Genomic DNA, 17,977 nt, shown 5'->3' with positions numbered 1-17,977 from the left:
ACTGCCGTTAGCAAGCTTTATGGCTTAAACTATTCTAAGGATAGATTAATACATTACAAGGAAGGTGGTTAATACATGGCAGGGGGGAGCAACGGAATAGGTGACTAAGGGAGATAGGGGAAATGGCTTATAGTTCTTACAAGCTTGGCTAAACAAGATGGAGTCTGGGAGCCATTTTGAGGGGTTACAGTTACTGACCATACATCCTGCTTTCTCACTACCATGGCCCCTTAAGAAACCAGGGTGGCTTCATCATGGCAGTCCTCTTGGCCAGTGGCCATTTCCACAGAATATCTTTTTCCTTTTCTCACTCTTAATTTCTTACTAACAGAGTAGGATGCATTGATTGCAGGCTTTTACCTTTTTCCACTATTTTGCTAAAATATAGCTTTAATTGGCACTGGAAAAATAATAATAATAATAGCCTTCTTAAGAAGCATAATTTTGTGTGGGTTTTTTTTTTTAAATATACTTCTTTCAACTCTTCTGTATATACGAAATTTTTCAAAATTAAAAGTTGGAGGGGGAATTAATATATCTTCTACAAAATAAACTCCTCTAAGAAAGAAAAAAAGCATCTATTTTAGTAATTTAAAAATATTGTTTCTCCATTGTTCTACATCCTACTTTGGTGAATAGTGACTGAGGTCTTAAAAGCTTGCAAGTGGCCATCTAGATGCAATGATGGGTCTCTCCTCATCCACAGCAAAGAAGAACATAGAAAACCAAAGACACATGGAAACAATTAGTCCAAGGGACTGGTACAACATGTGATCCTCAGCCTCTAAGACCATGAGACCAGAAGAACTAGATGGTGCCCAGCTACCACTGTCAACCACTCAAAGGGGGATTGGTGCAGGAGATCCTGCATAGAGTGGGAAAATGATGTGGAACAAAACTCAAAATCATTTTTTAAAAAAAGACTAGGTTGCTGGTCTGATAAAGCCTGGTGAGACCCCTAAGACTATGGCCCCTAGTTACCCTTCAGGTCTGGAACTGAACTTACTCCTGTGCCTTCCAGCCAAACAACAGACAGGCATATGGGGTAAATATTTACATCAGATAGATACACTCCTTGGAGTGATCAATCATGGGAGAACAAAAGTGCAGTGTTTGCACAGGGAGACAGCTCAGGGGGTGGGAGTGCACGGGAGGGAAGAATACAGGGAAGAGGTAACAATGGGGAGGAGAGCTTTTACACTGGGGGGAATTGCAGTCAATGTCATGAGACAAAATGGATATGACCTGCTGTATCAAAAATGAATTTGCTCTGTAAACTTTCACCCAAATCACCACAAAATGTTTTAAATATATATATTGTTTCTCAAAATTTACAGTTGAACAAAAAAATCTTTTAATTACATACATACCAATTGAGTAATTACATACATACCATGTGAGTAACTGTGAGTTCTGTGAATGTTGTCCCTTATAGGATGGACAGTTGTTTTTTAACCTTTACGAAACTTTTACCAAGGCAGTAGTCCTAAGAGGTATGAGAGGTATTCTGAGGAGGACAGAAGTTTGGTGCATGCTCACTCTGCTAACGTCCAGAATTGTAGTAAGTTTGAGACATGAACTTAAAGGTCCTCACAATTTAAGCAAGAATGGCCCTTCTCTCATTCAGCCAAAGAGGTGAAGAAAGCTCCTGTGATCCTGGAGAAACTGCAGAACAGTGGTGTTCCAGAAGGCCACCCAGTGAGACTAGAGTGCCGTGTGATAGGCATGCCCCCACCTGTGTTCTACTGGAAAAAAGACAACGAGACCATCCCATTCACCAGAGAGAGAATCAGGTATGACACCTGTCCATGTTCAGAGGGACTTCCAAGCTCAGTGTTTGTCTGACCACTAGATAAGTCTAACCTTTTGGTTCTGGCTTCTTTTTCTCAGGATCATGTACTTGAGATTCATCCATGTTATTGTTACTTTCACAGGTTATTCCTTTTATTGCTAAGTGGGAGCCCATTGTATGAATAGCCAGTTTTAAAACCTTCATTTTTAAGTTTAAGAATGTACAGGAATTTGTAAAGATTTTGCATACTTTTTTTTCAATCTTGTGTCTTCAGTCACATTGTTGTTGTTGTTAGATGCCATCAAATTGGTTCTAACTCATAGTGGCCCTGTGTACAACAAACAAAACACTGCCTGGTACACATCCTTACAGTCACTGCTATGTTTGAACACATTGTGGCAGCCACCATATCAATCCATCTCTTTGAGGGTCTTCCCCTTTTTCACTGACCCTCTACTTTACCAAGCTTGATATCTTTCTCCAGCAATTGGTCTTTCCTGGTGATGTGTCCAAAAGGAAGCAAGAGGAAATCTCACCATCCTTTCTTCTAAGGAACATTCTGGCTATACTTCTTCCAAGACAGATTTGTTCATTCTTCTCACATCTCAAGGCATAGTCAATATTCTTCACCAACACCACAATTCAGAAGCACCAATTTTTCTTTGGTCTTCCTTCTAATCATCCACCTTTCACATGCACGTGAGGCAATGGAAATGACTGTGGCTTGTGTCAGGCACACCTTAGTTTTCAAAGTGACATCTTTGGTTTATAACAAGTCATATTACTACCCAGAAAATCTCTTTGACAGTAAAAAGCTAAAAAAAAAAAAAAAAAAATAGCTTATCTTTTTCCTCCATTTGTAAGTAATATGAAGGATCCAATTCTTAAAATGTGTACCTTCCTTTATTTTACCTAAATCCAAACCAAACCCACTGCCATTCACAGCAATCCTATAGGACAGAGTGGAACTGCCCCATGGAGTTTACAACATGGTAAATCTTTACAGAAGCCGACTGCTGCATCTTTCTCCTGTGGACCTTTTGCTTGGCAGCTGAGCTCTTTAACCACTGTGCCACCAGGGCTTCTCTCTTTCACCCTCTGAAAAATAAAACCAAACTCACCGCCGTCGAGTTGATTCTGACTCATAGCAACCCCTCCTTGGATTTCTGAGGCAGTATCGGCGGAAGTAGATTGCCCAGTCTTCTTTTCAAGGAGTGGCTGGTGGGTTTGAACCACCAGCTCTCTGGTTAGCAGTCAAATCCCTTAGGCACTACACCACCTAATCAACCTTATTTCTTTGCCATTTTGTTTTAATACCACAAGGAGGCAGGCAAGCAAACAAAGGGAGCTTGTGTACAAAAATGTCTACTGAAAATTATTTCTTCATAGTAAAGTGGATTTGTCCCAGAGGATGCTGGAGCTGTAGATTCTTTATATAGAATTTACGAATTCTATATAAAGGTCAGGATTTTTCTCTGGTAAAACTAAAGCAAGAACAGAGAATATTCTTGGCTAAACACCAGCCTAAATGAACATAACACGTTAAAACTAGATTAAATAAATTATATTAGGTAAACTGACCCTTGTGTTTAAACTGAAGTTCTAAACTTTAAAATGTGGTTTTATTGGGCAAAAACTCAGTGCCTGGAAAGCATGTTCCCAGTCAGGGCTGGCAGCTAGGGGCTGGGATGATGGCTCTGGACTCGGGGAGCCAGCCCAGCTGAGTCACTACTGCCCCAAAAGTGTGTAGTGACTTTGGGAGATGGGGGGGAGGAGGTGATTAGCAGCTTCTGATGGGAAAAGCTTAAGACTCAGAGACCATTCAGAATCTTCCAGAGGGAAACAACAGCCCCTTGGCTTTGTCATTTTACTGTAAGCACAGGGAATTCTGTTATTGTAAAGCTGTAGTTACTAGTTTTTGGAAAGCCACACACCTGACAACAACTGAATGGCCCTAAAAAGAACATATAAAATTCACTGTGACTATAAGTGGTGTAGTGCCTAAGGCATTTGACTGCTAACCAGAAGGCTGGTGGTTCAAACCTACCAGCCAGCCACTCCTCTGAAGGAAGACCAGGCAATCTACTTTCATAGAGACACCACCTCAGAAACCCAAAGAGGAGTTACTATGAGTCGGGATCCACTTGACAGCAGTGAGTTTGGTTTTGGTTTTTATAATTCTATTATATGCATGGTTTTAATGTCCCCTCCTTTCTCTCACCTCCTATCTCTGCTCCTGACATTTCTTCATTGGGAACAGTCTTCCTTATGCCTCCCTCCACCTACCCTTATCCACCAGTAACCTCTTTAATATTTGTTATCCCTCAAGGCTCAGCTCAGACTTCACCCCTACAAGGAAGAGCAGGCACCCTCTTCCTTCCCCTCCTGTGCCCTGAGCTGAGTTTATATTCTGCTGCTGACACACTATTGCACATCTTCATATGTTTTAGAATTGCTGGTTAACTATTTCTCTCCCCAGCTAGACTGTGAGCAGCTTGAGCACAGGGACTGCATCTTGTTTGTCTGTCTGTCTGTACTAACTCACAACACCCAGCACAATGTCTTTGACCTGGTAGGCATAATTAGGATGAATGAATTATGAACAAGTCTATGAACGTCCATTTCTATCACCTCACATCACTGAACTATGGCATGGCATCCTAACGTGTCTCTCTGCCTCCAGCCTCAGCCCTTATTAAATCCACCTTCTCACCATGGTCAGAATGATCTTTTTAAAAATGCCAGCAGATCCTGTCACCACTTGCATAAGACATATCAGTGGTTTCCCATCACCTGCAGGGAAGAGTCTCAACTCTTTACCAAGGGGTACATGTGTTGCTTCATAACCACTGCCTGCCTTCCTTCCTTGACTTTTGGCCACCTGCCAGTTGCCAAAAGTCCTCCACTCGCAGCCATAGTGAACGTGCTGCAGTTTCTCCCAGACCATCATGCCTGGGCCAGGCTGTTCACCCCCTCTTGGTGAGTTCCTGCTGAACCTTGTAGACTCAGCTCAAGTACATCTTCTGGGAAACTTCCCATAAATGGACTGGTTAGATTATATTTCCAGTACTAAGAGGTAGATTTTTAAAGAAATCTTATTCTAGCTACCTCAGGTCTCTTGCACAATGTTATTACTACCATGAGCTTAGGCCCCTGCGTGGAGCAGAGCTGACATATGCTGGTACCTGTGAGCATCCAGCATCTTTTTTGTATCTTTTTTTTTACTATGATTTGGGTGAAAGTTTACAGAGCAAATTCACTTTCCATACAGTGGTTCACATACACTTTGTCTCATGACATTGACTGCAATTTCCCACAATGCAACAGCGCCCTTCCCACTTCTTCTCCATAGTTAACCGCTTCCCTGTGCCTTTCCCTCCGTGCACTCCTGCCCCGAGCTGTCTCCCTGTGCATACACAGCCCTTCTATTCTCCCATGATTGATCTCTCCAAGGAGTGTATCTACCTAAAGTAAATGTTCAGCTCATATGCCTGTCTTTTGTTTGGCTGGAAGGCACAGGAGTGGGTTCAATTCTAGACCTGAAGGGCAGCTAGGGGCCATAGTCTCAGTGGTTCCACAAGGCTCTACCAGACCAGCAAACCTGGTCTTTTTTTGGAATGATTTTGAGTTTTGTTCCATATTACTCTCCCTCTCTATCCGGAATCTCCTACAAACATCCCCCTCTGAGTGGTTGATAGTGGTAGCCAGGCACCATCTAGTTCTTTTGGTCTCATAGTCATATAGGCTGAGTATCGCATAGTGTACCAGTCACTTGGACTAATTGTTTCCATGATTCTTTGGTTTTCTTCATTCTTCTTTGCTCTGGACAAGGAGAGACCCATCGTTGCATCTAGATGGCTGCTTGCAAACTTTTAAGATCCCAGTCACTACTCTCCAAAGTAGGCATCCAGCACCTTCATGTCTGCTCCTTGCTGCCTGGAGCTTCTCAGAGTAACCTCTCCTCTATATTTCCAGAGTACCTTTCCTAAATCTCTGTTCTGGCCTTTGTTGTGTTCTATTTATTTACTTTTATTTCTCTCCCACTAAACTAAATTCCTCTATTGTTGTTGTTAGTTGCTGTCAAGTCAGTGCTGACTCATGACCACCACACATGTGCAGAGTAAAACTGCTCCATAGTGTTTTCAAGGCTGTTACCTTTCAGAAGCAGATCACCAGCAGGCCTTTCTTCCAGGGTGCCTCTGAGTGGGTTCAAACTACCAACCTTTTGACTAGTAGTCAAGTACTTAACAGTTTGCACCACCCAGGGACTCCAAACTTCTCTAAAGAAGGGATTTTTGTCTTACTCATCTTTGCACCCTGTCACTAGCATAGTAGCACCAGCATTATGTCCATCATAGATTTCAATAACAGTTAACTAAGGAAAATGCACCAAAGAATGGATTACTTAAATCAGAAAGTGAAAGTAGCCAATATGTTAGAGTGGTGAGATCGTGATGATTTATTACTTTATTTATTCTTGTTAATTGTGGACATGAGATAACTTTTAATGGAAGAGAAACAGTTGTTCATCCTTTGAGCGTAGAAAGCTATCGCTGTTATCTCTGCCCTGAAGATTAGCAGAGGCAACCTCAGAAAGGCACCTGGTAAGGTGAAGAGGCCAACGAGATGGGTGGTGTGGGCCAGAGGTCCTCAATCCTGGCTGATATCAGAATCATCTAGGGAGCTTCTGAAAAATCCTCCTACCTGGGCCTCAACCTGAGATTTGGATGGAATTAATCTAGGGGGTAGCCTGGGATTCCAATATGCAGCCCAGGTTGAGAGCCACTGGGGCAGAGAAAACAGGAGACAGCATGCTAAGTTCTTTCTAACCCATATTAAGCTAAATACTGCACATACCATTAGGGTATACCAGTAGGGATACTCTTAGTTCCTCTGGTCCTGAGCTCTTGATTTGATCTATTTTTCCATAGCTTTCTAACAAAAGTTCTTACTAAAATTCCCAACCTTGTTTGGAAAAGAGATAGTTGGAGCAGTGGAGAGGCCAAGACCAGGTCTCTGGCTGTTGACCATCTTAATATGTTAGGTTAATTGCTGCTCATTTGTGGCTTCTTTCCACCTTCAAATTTGCCTTTGATGCTTGCTTTAAGCCAAGGCCCCCCTTTCCTCCTCCTAGGAACAGAGAAGAGAAAGGAAACCCAGCACAGCCCCATTGGCTCTGGGAGATCCTTGAGCCTTAAACCAGGCAAGGGCCTTTCTGCCCCTAACTGGCTATCTTCTTTCTTTTCTCTAGTATGCACCAGGACACAACAGGGTATGTCTGCCTCCTCATCCAGCCAGCCAAGAAATCAGACGCTGGATGGTACACATTGTCAGCCAAGAATGAAGCCGGCATCGTGTCATGCACTGCTAGGCTGGATATATATGGTAGGTCTAAGTCGTGAGTTGAACATTTGTGTGAGAGAGGCAGCTATGTTTTAGAGAAAGGGGTAGTATTTTCGGGAAAGGTGTAGTGAATTGGTTAGATTGTACTGTAGTTCTTAAAAGATGGACTGTTAAAGTAGTCTTATGCTAACTCTCAGGTCTTTTGTATAGTCTTTTGTGCAGAAGCCTGGCCTTCTACCTAGAGCAGAGCTTAAATACACCTGTACTTCTGAATACCCAGCTTGTACTTCTGAGTACCCAGCACTCTATATCACCCCCATGCTTCCTGAGGCCACCTACTCAAGCCTACACCCCCCACAGTACCACTACCTGAATGAATTTTCTGAACCCCATTCATTTTTTATGAACTCAACAAATATTTATTGCCCAATTCCCAGTCAGATTTCCCTAATAATAGAAGTGCATTCATCATTTACACTACCCAGGGACTCCAGTGCACCTGCTAGACTGTATTTATTTGATCATAACATATTACTCGGTCTATTTCCAGCTCAGTGGCACCAGCAGATCCCACCGCCCATGTCCATCCGGCCCAGTGGCAGTCGCTACGGATCTCTCACCAGTAAAGGACTTGACATTTTTTCTGCCTTTTCCTCCATGGAAAACACAATGGTGTATTCTTCCTCTTCTCGGAGTGTAGTGGAGAGTGATGAACTTTAAGAGTCTCTGGGTGCCTGCTGTGTAAGGGGGCGGACCGTGGAGGGGGATGGAGGACAAGCCAAGCCACCGACGGTTTCCAAGCAACTGGATTTGAGTAAGTTACCATGCTGCTGGACCTGTGGCAAGGAAAGTTTCAAATAAGTCGGTTTGGGGCTCTTGCAAGTCTCCACTGAGGAAGAAATGTAGGGCTGTGCCTTATAAAGATTATAACAAAAATATGAGAAGACAATGCAGATGAGCCAAAGATATCATACAGCTGTCATCCACTGCTTTGGAAAAAAGATGGCATGCTCCCTTGCCCCCTGTTACGTTAGGGATGCTTTGGCCAAACTAGAAGCAATTAGGGGCCATAAGCCTGGGCTGACAGGAGTTATATAATAGTGACCTTAGAATATCACCAACTCACCAACAGTGCAAAGGGAAAAGGTTGAGGGTCACCGTCACCTGTCATTGATCACATCATAGAAGTAGTTCTGGTGAATTCATTCAATCAGCTTCCAGTTAGCATTAGGAGGTCATGCCACACAACTCAAATATGTGGAGAAGTGCTTCTGATTTATGTATCCTAGATGTACTGAGTTTTATAAGAAGATGCCAAAATGTGCTCAACATACAAAAAATTCACTGAGACACTCGATATAGCACAGTACACTTATTTTGTGGCCAAAACAGGGGCCCCACACACACAACTTGTCAGCCCCATTTTCTTTTGCAGACCATGGGGACTGATTTTTCTTCTTTCTGACTGTATATTCTTAGACTGTAGAATAAAAGCATTGTTAATAAGTTAATCAGAAAGAAATCTTCTGCAGCGTCACTTCATAAACCAGGGGCTTCAGGTGCCACTTCTACAATAACATTTACCTATCACATACCGCCCTCTCCCAGAGCCTGCAAGTGTAGGAGGCAGCGAGGAAGGAAGAGACGCAAACGAGGAGAGGAAGGGATGGGAGGGTGCTGATTCATGACCCCAGCAGAGCAGTGCTTGTGGAAGGAGAGCTTCTGTAATGGTTGTGAGCTGCTTTGAGATCATTGATCAGATTGCATTTTCCAAGGAGAAAACAGTCTGCTAACTGGGCAAATGGGAGGATAGAGGAATCTGCATCTTTATTCTAATCCACCAATTCAAAATCTGCCTCTCAACTTAAGGACTTTTTAGACCTAAATTATCTATCATGCCTAGAAGAGTAACTAGCACAAACTAGACATTCAATAAATATTTGTTGAATGAATGAACCTTCTATTAGAGGAATCTACAGTCCACACAGCAGTCCTAAAAAATGGACCTGGCAGTAGTCATTATAATTCAGTTTGCTCAAGGCTCACCAGTGAAATGAACTGAAGTTTGTCTGTTACAAACTCCCTGTGCTCATGTCTCCAGAGTTCTCTGAGCCAGGTACCCTGAGCTGGCATCTTACTCAAGTGAACAGATATAATTGCTCAGAAAGACTTGAAACTTTCTTCACTTCAAGGCAAGGATTTCCAGAATGAAAAAGTCCACCCACTCAAAAATTGTTTCTGTGTCTACTCCATGTAATATGCCAAGCCATGTACTGTGGGAGATACAAAAGTATGAAACATCATAGTCCCTGACCTCTGGAAGCTTACCATCTAGTAAGGGAGATAAGATATAAGGCATGTGGAATGCTAATTCTTAGGGCAAAACCCTTTTCTTTAGCAAAAAGAAGTTTCTAGTGCTACTCACCCTGACGTTTTTTCATAACTCTAAAATCATCTTAATTATGTTGGATCTTCATTTACTAATGAAACAAAATGTCATAGGTTTCATCCTTAAGAAATAAAGGTTTCAGTCAGTCATTCAGCAGAATAGATTAATAGACTTTGTTTCCTTTTTACAGTTAGGCAGAAACAATAGTAAAATATAAACCACTTTAATAGAATATACTGCATTCTGTTCAGAATGCATTTTGTCAAATGTTCCTTCATAACTGACTTCTGTTAAGAAATCTCCTATAACCAAAGAGCACTTTCTGATTCTGGGATTTCTTCTCCACAGTTGTACACCAGACCTATGCACCACATCTGTGTATGTAAACCCTAGACATTTCTCCATAAAGGGATATTCCTCGTCTCTATATATCTTGTTGTTGTTGTTGTTATGTGCCGTCGAGTCGGCCCTGACTCATAGCGACCCTATATATCTTAGCTTTCTAAATTTTTTAGTGTCAAGAGAACTAAGAAGAATATTATACTTCGCCATCAGGTGTCGCTGTCTAACCTAAAATATTACTTAAACCTAAAACTTCCTGAAATTTGTGCTACTGGATTATATTAGGGAGCTCTGGTAGTGTAGTGCAGTGCTGTGCCTAAGGCATTTGACTGCTAACCAGAAGGTCGGTGGTTCAAACCCACCAGCCACTCCTCAGAAGGAAGGCTGGGCAATCTACTTCCATAGTGATACTGCCTTGGAAACCCAAGGAGGGGTCGCTACGAGTCAGATCCGACTCGATGGCAGTGAGTTTGGTTTTTTTGGTTTGGATTAGGTTAAGGCAGGTTGCTCAACCTCAACACTACTGATAATTCTTTGCTGCGGAGGACTGTCTTGTGTACTGTAGAATATTTAACAGCATCCCTGGCCTCTACCCACTAGGTGTCAGTAGCTTGTCTTTCCCCATTGTTTGTCAACCAAAAAAGTCTCTAGGCATTGCCAAATGTTCCCTGGGGATCAGGGGCAGGGAGCAGAATCCTCCTCAGTTGAAAACCATTTGTGTGGAAGGAATCACCAGCCACTCCGCGGAAGAAAGATGTGGCAGTCTGCTTCAAAAAGGTTTCAGCCTTAGAAACCTATGGGGATCTATAAATCAGAATAAACTCGGAAGCAGTGGCTTTGAAAGGAATCACTGCCCTACTTTAAAAATCCCATTAGAATTTAATTACAATAAGAGATACTCATATAAGAAATGTTAGTTCTGCTTGATGCATTTGGACTCAACATGTCCAAAATCAGATTCATCATCTTCCCTTTTACAAACCATTTCTCAGCCTAGTTTAATTATTTTTATTACTGGCACCATCACATTGCTAGTAATCCGAATTAAAAAACATCCAAGTCATTTTTTGCTTCCCCCATTCAATCAATCAATCAAAACCAACTGCCATGGAGTTGGATCCGACTCTTGGTGGCCCCGTGTGCGTCCAAACAGAACTATGCTCCATAGGATTTTCAGTAGCGGTAATCTTTCAGAAAGACATCACCAGACCTTTCTTCCAAGGCACCTTTGGATGAACTTGAACCTCCAGCCTTTTGTTTAGCATGACCCAGGAACTCCTTGACCAATCAATAAGTATTCAATAATTGATTGAACAATTGATATCAGTAATTCTATGTTTCCTCTTCCATTCAGGCTTTCCTTTCCATTCCCCTGTTATCCTCTAGTTCAGACTTTCATTACTTTATGTCCATAAATACTTTTGACTTCAACCATAGTAAGAGACTTCTAGCTGGTCTTCCTCCCTCTAGTCCCGTTTCTTCCCACTCAAATCCTGCCCAGGTATCAGTGCCAGATTATTCTTCAGGAAGTACTGCTTCAAAAGTGCCCAACTCTCAAGGCTCCAGTGACTACCCAGAGCAAACTCAGGTGCCAGGTGCTCTGCCCTGTAGTACTCAAGACTCACCCCAATATGACTCCAAAGTGTTTGATCCCTTACTCAGGAAGTTCACCCAATAGGGCAGCACACTTAACACAGGCCCTGTTCTTCTAGCCACATACCACTCTCTTCCTCTATCTGACAGGACCCCATTTACCTATGGCAATCTCAATCTGTTTCTTAAAGTCCATCTCCAATGCCACCACCTCCAGAAAATATTTTCGGATCCCCACTACCCCATCCAAACAGAATTCTACTTTCTTTGAAAACGTCCAGCATATTTCTTGAGCCTGCAGTGTTTTATACAAAACAGTCTCTGTATGCCTGCTTGACCCTTCCCCTTGAATTAGCCCTGCACCAGATTTTAGCTATCTGGTCATATGCCTGAAGTTTGGTATAGGGCCTTACACAGAGGAGGCACTCAATAAATATTTATTGACCTAAATTAAACTTTAAAATTCTATGTAAGTCAGTATGTTTCTATATAAAGTAAATTGAGTCTAGACTCAAAAACTCACTGCCGTCGAGTCAGACCCAACTCATAGTGACCCCTCCTTGGGTTTCTGAGGCAGTATCACTATGGAAGTAGATTGCCCAACCTTCCTTCCAAGGAGTGGCTCATGGGTTTGAACTGCCAGCCTTCTGGTTAGCAGTCAAATGCCTTAGGCACTACGCCACCAGTCATTTTTAACCTTGACTGCACATTAGAATCTTCTGGGGAGTTTTTAAAAATTCTAACACCTAGGCCACTACCCCAAATCAATGAAATCATAAGCTCTGGGATTGTGACACAAGCATCAGCATTTCTTCAAATTTCCCAAATGATTCCAGTGAGCAGCCAAAGTTGAGAGGAATTATTTTACTACCAAGATTTGATCATAGAACTTAACTCAGAAACGTCTAGAATGCATATTGCTGGGGATGCAGAATGATATATGGCTGCAGTATTGTGAAGGATCAGTAAAGAATGTAATCCCTCCTTGTTGCATGTGAAGTGCATGCCTGGAAAGTAGAAATAAACGCACATTGGCCTTATTACCAGTTGCCATCAAGTCAATTGATTCATGGTGACCCCATGTGTGTCAGAGGAGAACTGTGTTCCCTAGCGTTCTCAACGGCTGGTGTTTGGGAAAAAGATCACCAGACCTTTCTTCAGAGGTGCCTCTGGGTGGACTCTAACCTTCAACCTTTCTTTCAGCAGCCAAGCACATTAATGGTTTGCAACTCAGGGCTCCTTGACCTTAGTAGACCCTACTATATCGCACTAGGGAGCTCCAATGGTGCTGTGGTTAAGGCATTGGGTTGCTAACCAAAAAGCTGGTGGTTTGAACCCACCAGCTGCTTCCCTGGAAAAGATGAGGCAGTCTGCTTCTGTAGATTTACAGCCTTGGAAGTGTCTGAATTGACTGGATGGCAGTGGGTTTGGTTTGGGTTTGTTTTTTTGCTGGTTTTTTTTTTTTAAGATTGAACATGTAGACATACTTCATAATCCCATGTCTGGACTGCTTTCTTCTAGTATTTAAGTTTTTTTTTTTTTTTTTTTGCACTACACCCATTAGACGTGTAGTATTCATAAAGTCCGCAGAGGAAGCTCAAAAACCTACGAAAATAGACCAGGGAAAGAAGGAAATGTGATGCAATTTGCCTGGCCCTTTGTTTCTAAAAGCTATACAGATCCCAAAACCATCATTCTCTATAAACAATTGAAGAGCTCTTCATAACTGGCTATTCATGAATATTGAAGGTTATAAAGAACATAGAAGAAAATGAATAGCTAAAACTGAACACCTTTTTGAAGTATAGCACCTTGTGACCAAAACAAGGTATTGATTAGAACTGGTTGAAGCACATCCTTCTCTTTGTATTCATCATTTCCCTTTTAAAGGTATCCAGTGAAAACTCAAATAGTCAAAAAAACAAGCAGGAGGTAGAGCTAGGGAGCTGACGGGCACATGCCACAGAAAGTGATTCCCAGAGGCATCTAAACCTGACCTTTGTAGGGACACATCAATTTGGATAATCTTCAAATGATTTAAGAGGTTGCCCTCCAAAAGTTCATTTGTAAATAGTGGCATCACTAAAAGGTGGCAGGGGGTGTGGACTGTACCAGGTGACACTGTCAGAGGGGTGACACAAAAATGACTGTCTATAAAATTTTTGTGCAGTGTTTCAACAGAAATTTTTTTATAAAAATATCCCTGCATTTATAACAAAAATATTTTTTTCATAAGCCCAGTTTACATGTATCAATATACCTACAAAGCTAGAACTCTATGCTAGTTTACTTTTTGAACTTTCTAATGCACTGAAGTCAGAGCTGTCATTATTATCCAATTACAATGATGCTGCCAATCATGTGGCTTCATCTGCATGTGCTACAAGCACGCGCACTGTTGTTTTTGTTGCTGCCAGTGTTTTGAGAGTCAGATATTGTCAACTTTTCTGGTGTTTTAGCTACAATATTGTGTTAATTAATATTTGTGAATTTATACTAGTAACTTTTTTGAAAATGAAGCAGTAATTAAACAAAGAAAAAAATAAAAAATAAACAGCTTCTGTTCCATTGATGTTGTTGTTTGCCGTCGAGTCGGCCCTACTCATAGCGACCCCTCCTTGGGTTTCCGAGGCAGTATCACTACGGAAGTAGGATTGCCCAACCTTCCTTCCGAGGAGTGGCTGGTGGGTTTGAACCGCCAGCCTTCTGGTGAGCAGTCAAGTGCCTTAGGCACTATGCTACCATTACTAATGTTCTAACTAATAATGTTATGATTCAATGTAGATGTTACAAAACAATTTTGTTAGTATTCATATAATCTAAGAAATGTTGCATTTAAGAAATTTATACCTGTATTTATCACAGATTATTCTGAGATTAAAACTGATGATAAACAGGGTCTGTCCAGGAGGAAGGTCTATGGGGCAGGGGATGACGTTGTAACTTAGTACAGGTGGAGACACCAGCCTTAGTGATGCCACTGTTTGTAAACTGGTTGTTTAAAACTCAGGCTATATTTTCCAACCCAATGCTAGGCTACCAAGTGAACCCAGAAAACCCTACTTAATTCATGACTGAATTATACCATCTGTAAGACTAGTTTGGGTCACTGTCTGAAGAACAGGCATCCAGGCAGAGGAGACAATGAGAAGAGAGAGAAGGCTACTCCAGTCTCCCTATTTTGTGTCAACACTAAAGAATAGCTATGGTCCTTTCTGCACCTATCCCCAGTTCTGTGTTATTTCTCCCCAGGTGCCCTGTACCCATGTTCTATACTCCCCACTGCTGTGCCCTTTCCCATCTCACCACCACCCCACCTCCACATTGCCAGCGTGCTTCATGCCCCAAAATGACCTCACTTTGGTTCCATGCAACTTGGCTTGGTGTTTGGGAGGAAAAGCAGCCCAACTGGAAAAACTCAGAATGCCTGAGAGTCTTGTAACTTCACAGAGGTGCGGTGCATTTAAAAGAAGTTGCCTTCTTACTCCCATCAACTTCTAATAGATAGACTTACTGACAGAGTCAAAAATATCAGGCTGTGAAAGGAGATCTAGGAAACAAACTGGGGCCGACAAGCTAAGTTGTGCTTGTTGATCACAGCTCCTTCCCTTCCTCCTCTTCCACACACACCTCCAAAGTACCTTTCAAGCCAGGATACTGGCCTGCATCGTTTACATATGGGCTATTTACAAGATTGAAAATTTGAAGCTGTCAGAGAAGTTGTAAATGTAGGCCCATTTACTCATAGTGGCCTTTATTCAATATCCATTCCAGGATTCTTGGATAACCTGGACTCAAAGTATTTCCACTGATGGTTGGGTTGAAAATCAACATGCCTCACCAGCAAGGTTAACAGTTACAGGCAATCCTGGCTTAAGAATGTTGCACTTGGAGTAAATAAGTAAATACTTGTCCTTTCCCACCAGCCACTCCTCGGAAGGAAGGTTGGGCAATCTACTTCCATAGTGATACCGCCTCGGAAACCCAAGGAGGGTGCGCGGGTCTGACCCCACCGGCACATAACAACAACTTGTCCTTTAATGTTATGTAAATTTGCCTTCATTCTGAAATGACTGAACCAACCCCTACTTGCAACAAATTCTTCATCACAGTCAGCTCACTTGCTGCACATGCAGCTTTTAAATCATTGAAAAGCTTTTCCTACACTAAACCAAAAAAAAAAAAAAAACCTCACTGCCATCGAGCCAATTCAACTAACAGTGACTGTTCCTTGGATTTCTGAAGCGGTATCACTATGGAAGTAGATTGCCCAAACTGCCTTCGGAAGAGCAGCTGGTGGGTTTGAACCGCCAGCTCTCTGGTTAGCAGTCAAATGCCTTAGGCACTATGCCACCCAAGATCTTGCACTAAAGTAAAGCTAAAAAAGAACCATATACACCTGTTTTGACTTACCTACAAATTCAATTTAAACACACACTTAGGAACGAATCTCATTCGTAAACTGGGGACTGCCTGTACTTAGATTGCAATACAGTTTGCTGTAGTCCTTTTCACCACTAATTGCCTTTCCTTGTTTTAAGTGGAGCAACACTGCAGAAAGTTAATTACTGAAGCACTGTTTGAAGTATGCCAAGCATCTTCTAAGCTTTGACAATGCAGTGGTCATCAGTACGCTAAGAAAAAATTGCTAATATCATGTTCTTAAAAATCTGTGCGGTGCAAAAAAAAAATGCATATTTGTCAAAAACATTTTTGCCTCTTATTTCTATCTAATTACATTAGTTAGCATACTTGATATTGTAGAACCATAAAGCTGCCTTTTGTTAATATGTAAATGGCCACTTCAAACTCCAAAGAGCAATGGCCTTAAAACTGCCAGAAATAGAGAAAGAACACTTTCCAATCCTTTGAGAATTGTACTATAATGCTGAGAGTAAGCATAAAAGAGTGACTACAGTGTAGAGGCATACAAGCTTTAATTTGCCAGAAGATTTTAACATGTAAGTGAACAGAAAATAATTCTCTAATAATGAAAATTAAAATATTTCAATATTATTTGGTAATAAATAGTTTCAAGTGGAAATAAATGGACATTTTCCTCTAAAATTCAGAACATAATTCTAGTTTCCAGGTTTAAACATTACTTTTTAATCATGAATTAATTTTTAAAACTACACATATATTTAATATTTTAAAGCGATTTTTATCATTGTTTTTATTCAAATTATATAAATTACTACCTGGGTTATAACCTGGTTAAAATCTCTCTAGAATAACAGAAAGATAGCTGGGTTTCGGTCTTTCTTAAAATGTCCAAAAAACCCAGCAGACGTCTCACAGAATGTTCTCTAACTTTCTAGTTAAAAATGTACTCAACATCTCAACTGAAAAAAGGGGTATGTCGAAATAGGATTTAAGGATAAGGGTGACCAGTTTAAGCTGGAAATAAATGGAGATACAAGTATAGTTTTGTTATGAGTGTTTTAATACCCACAAGAAACATGAATCATTTTCATGATGTATCATAAGAGTGAATTGCTTAATGTTATAGAGCTCCAAAGAACCTGATGTTTCTACACAAATTCAAAGAGTTATCTGTAAACAGAGGCAGATTCTTGGAATTCCCCCATTAATTACTGGGATAAGAAGCCAAAGAACTTTATACTAGTACTTACTACGTACCATAGAGTTAATAAATGTGCACGAATACACAGTATCAAATATTTTACTGTGTATTGTAAGCAGAGCAAAAACTGAAATAATTCAGATGAGATCACTTCAGTGTTAAGTATTTTTTAACACAAAGTTAAAATTGTGTTACATAAATTTAAAAATTAAGTTTTATTTCGTCAGCATTTTTATGTCAGAGATTCCTTACCTTCTCTTCTGATTAATTTTCGTTTAGTTTTTGCGAAGTTGAGCAGTGAGTTTCTCGATCTACCCTTCTGCTTTCACTATCTCCCTGTCATGATGAAAAATCTGTAAAGTATTTTAAAAGCATTAAGTCCTTATTTCTAAGAATTCTTAGGTAAATCCCTAGGGGAGTTAATAATTCAGATAGATTTCTAACACATTTTCTGTCTTTCTATAACTCTGGGGTCTCTGTTTCTTTATCTGTAGAATAAGCAAAATAGTTGAGACTTTCCCAGGATGGAGAGTAGGAGAAATAAATGAGTACTTTTAGAGTTCATTTTAGAGACCCTTTAAAAAAAAAAAAGGAGTTTTTTTTTTTTTTTTTAATTCCAGGAAAAATGTTAAAAATCTTTTTCCTCCAAAATAAATAATTTGTTTTCAAAGTTCACATTTCTTTCCTGCCTCACTCCTTTGATTTTTCCTCAGAAGGGTCGTACATGAAGGTTGCATTTCTTCTCCTAAGATTTTATGCAGGTTTACAAAAAAAAAAAAAAAAAAAAAATTGGAGAACAACCAGATGAATTCAAGAAATATCCTACCTGTCCTTGGCAAGGAGATCCTGTTGTTGTTGTTGTTGTTATGTGCCGTCGAGTCGGCCCCGACTCATAGCGACCCCTCCTTGGGTTTCCGAGGCAGTATCACTA

General features: G+C 41.0%; 1 protein-coding gene across 1 annotated transcript in view; it reads left to right on the top strand.

Moving 5' to 3' along the window:
- MYPN (myopalladin) overlaps positions 1–7,855 on the top strand; it is a 118,365-nt gene extending 110,510 nt beyond the window's left edge. Inside the window, exons 17-19 of the mRNA XM_007940692.2 lie at positions 1,628–1,793; positions 7,044–7,177; positions 7,686–7,855. Coding sequence (XP_007938883.1) covers positions 1,628–1,793; positions 7,044–7,177; positions 7,686–7,855 — 470 coding nt within the window. The remainder of the gene's footprint in view (positions 1–1,627; positions 1,794–7,043; positions 7,178–7,685) is intronic.
- The last annotated feature ends 10,122 nt before the right edge of the window (positions 7,856–17,977 follow it).

The sequence above is a fragment of the Orycteropus afer genome, unplaced genomic scaffold, assembly GCF_000298275.1.
Source record: "Orycteropus afer afer isolate SDZICR_OR568_19922 unplaced genomic scaffold, OryAfe1.0 scaffold00070, whole genome shotgun sequence".
NCBI classification, from domain to species: Eukaryota; Metazoa; Chordata; class Mammalia; order Tubulidentata; family Orycteropodidae; genus Orycteropus; species Orycteropus afer.
This window is presented reverse-complemented; position numbering and strand designations above follow the sequence as displayed.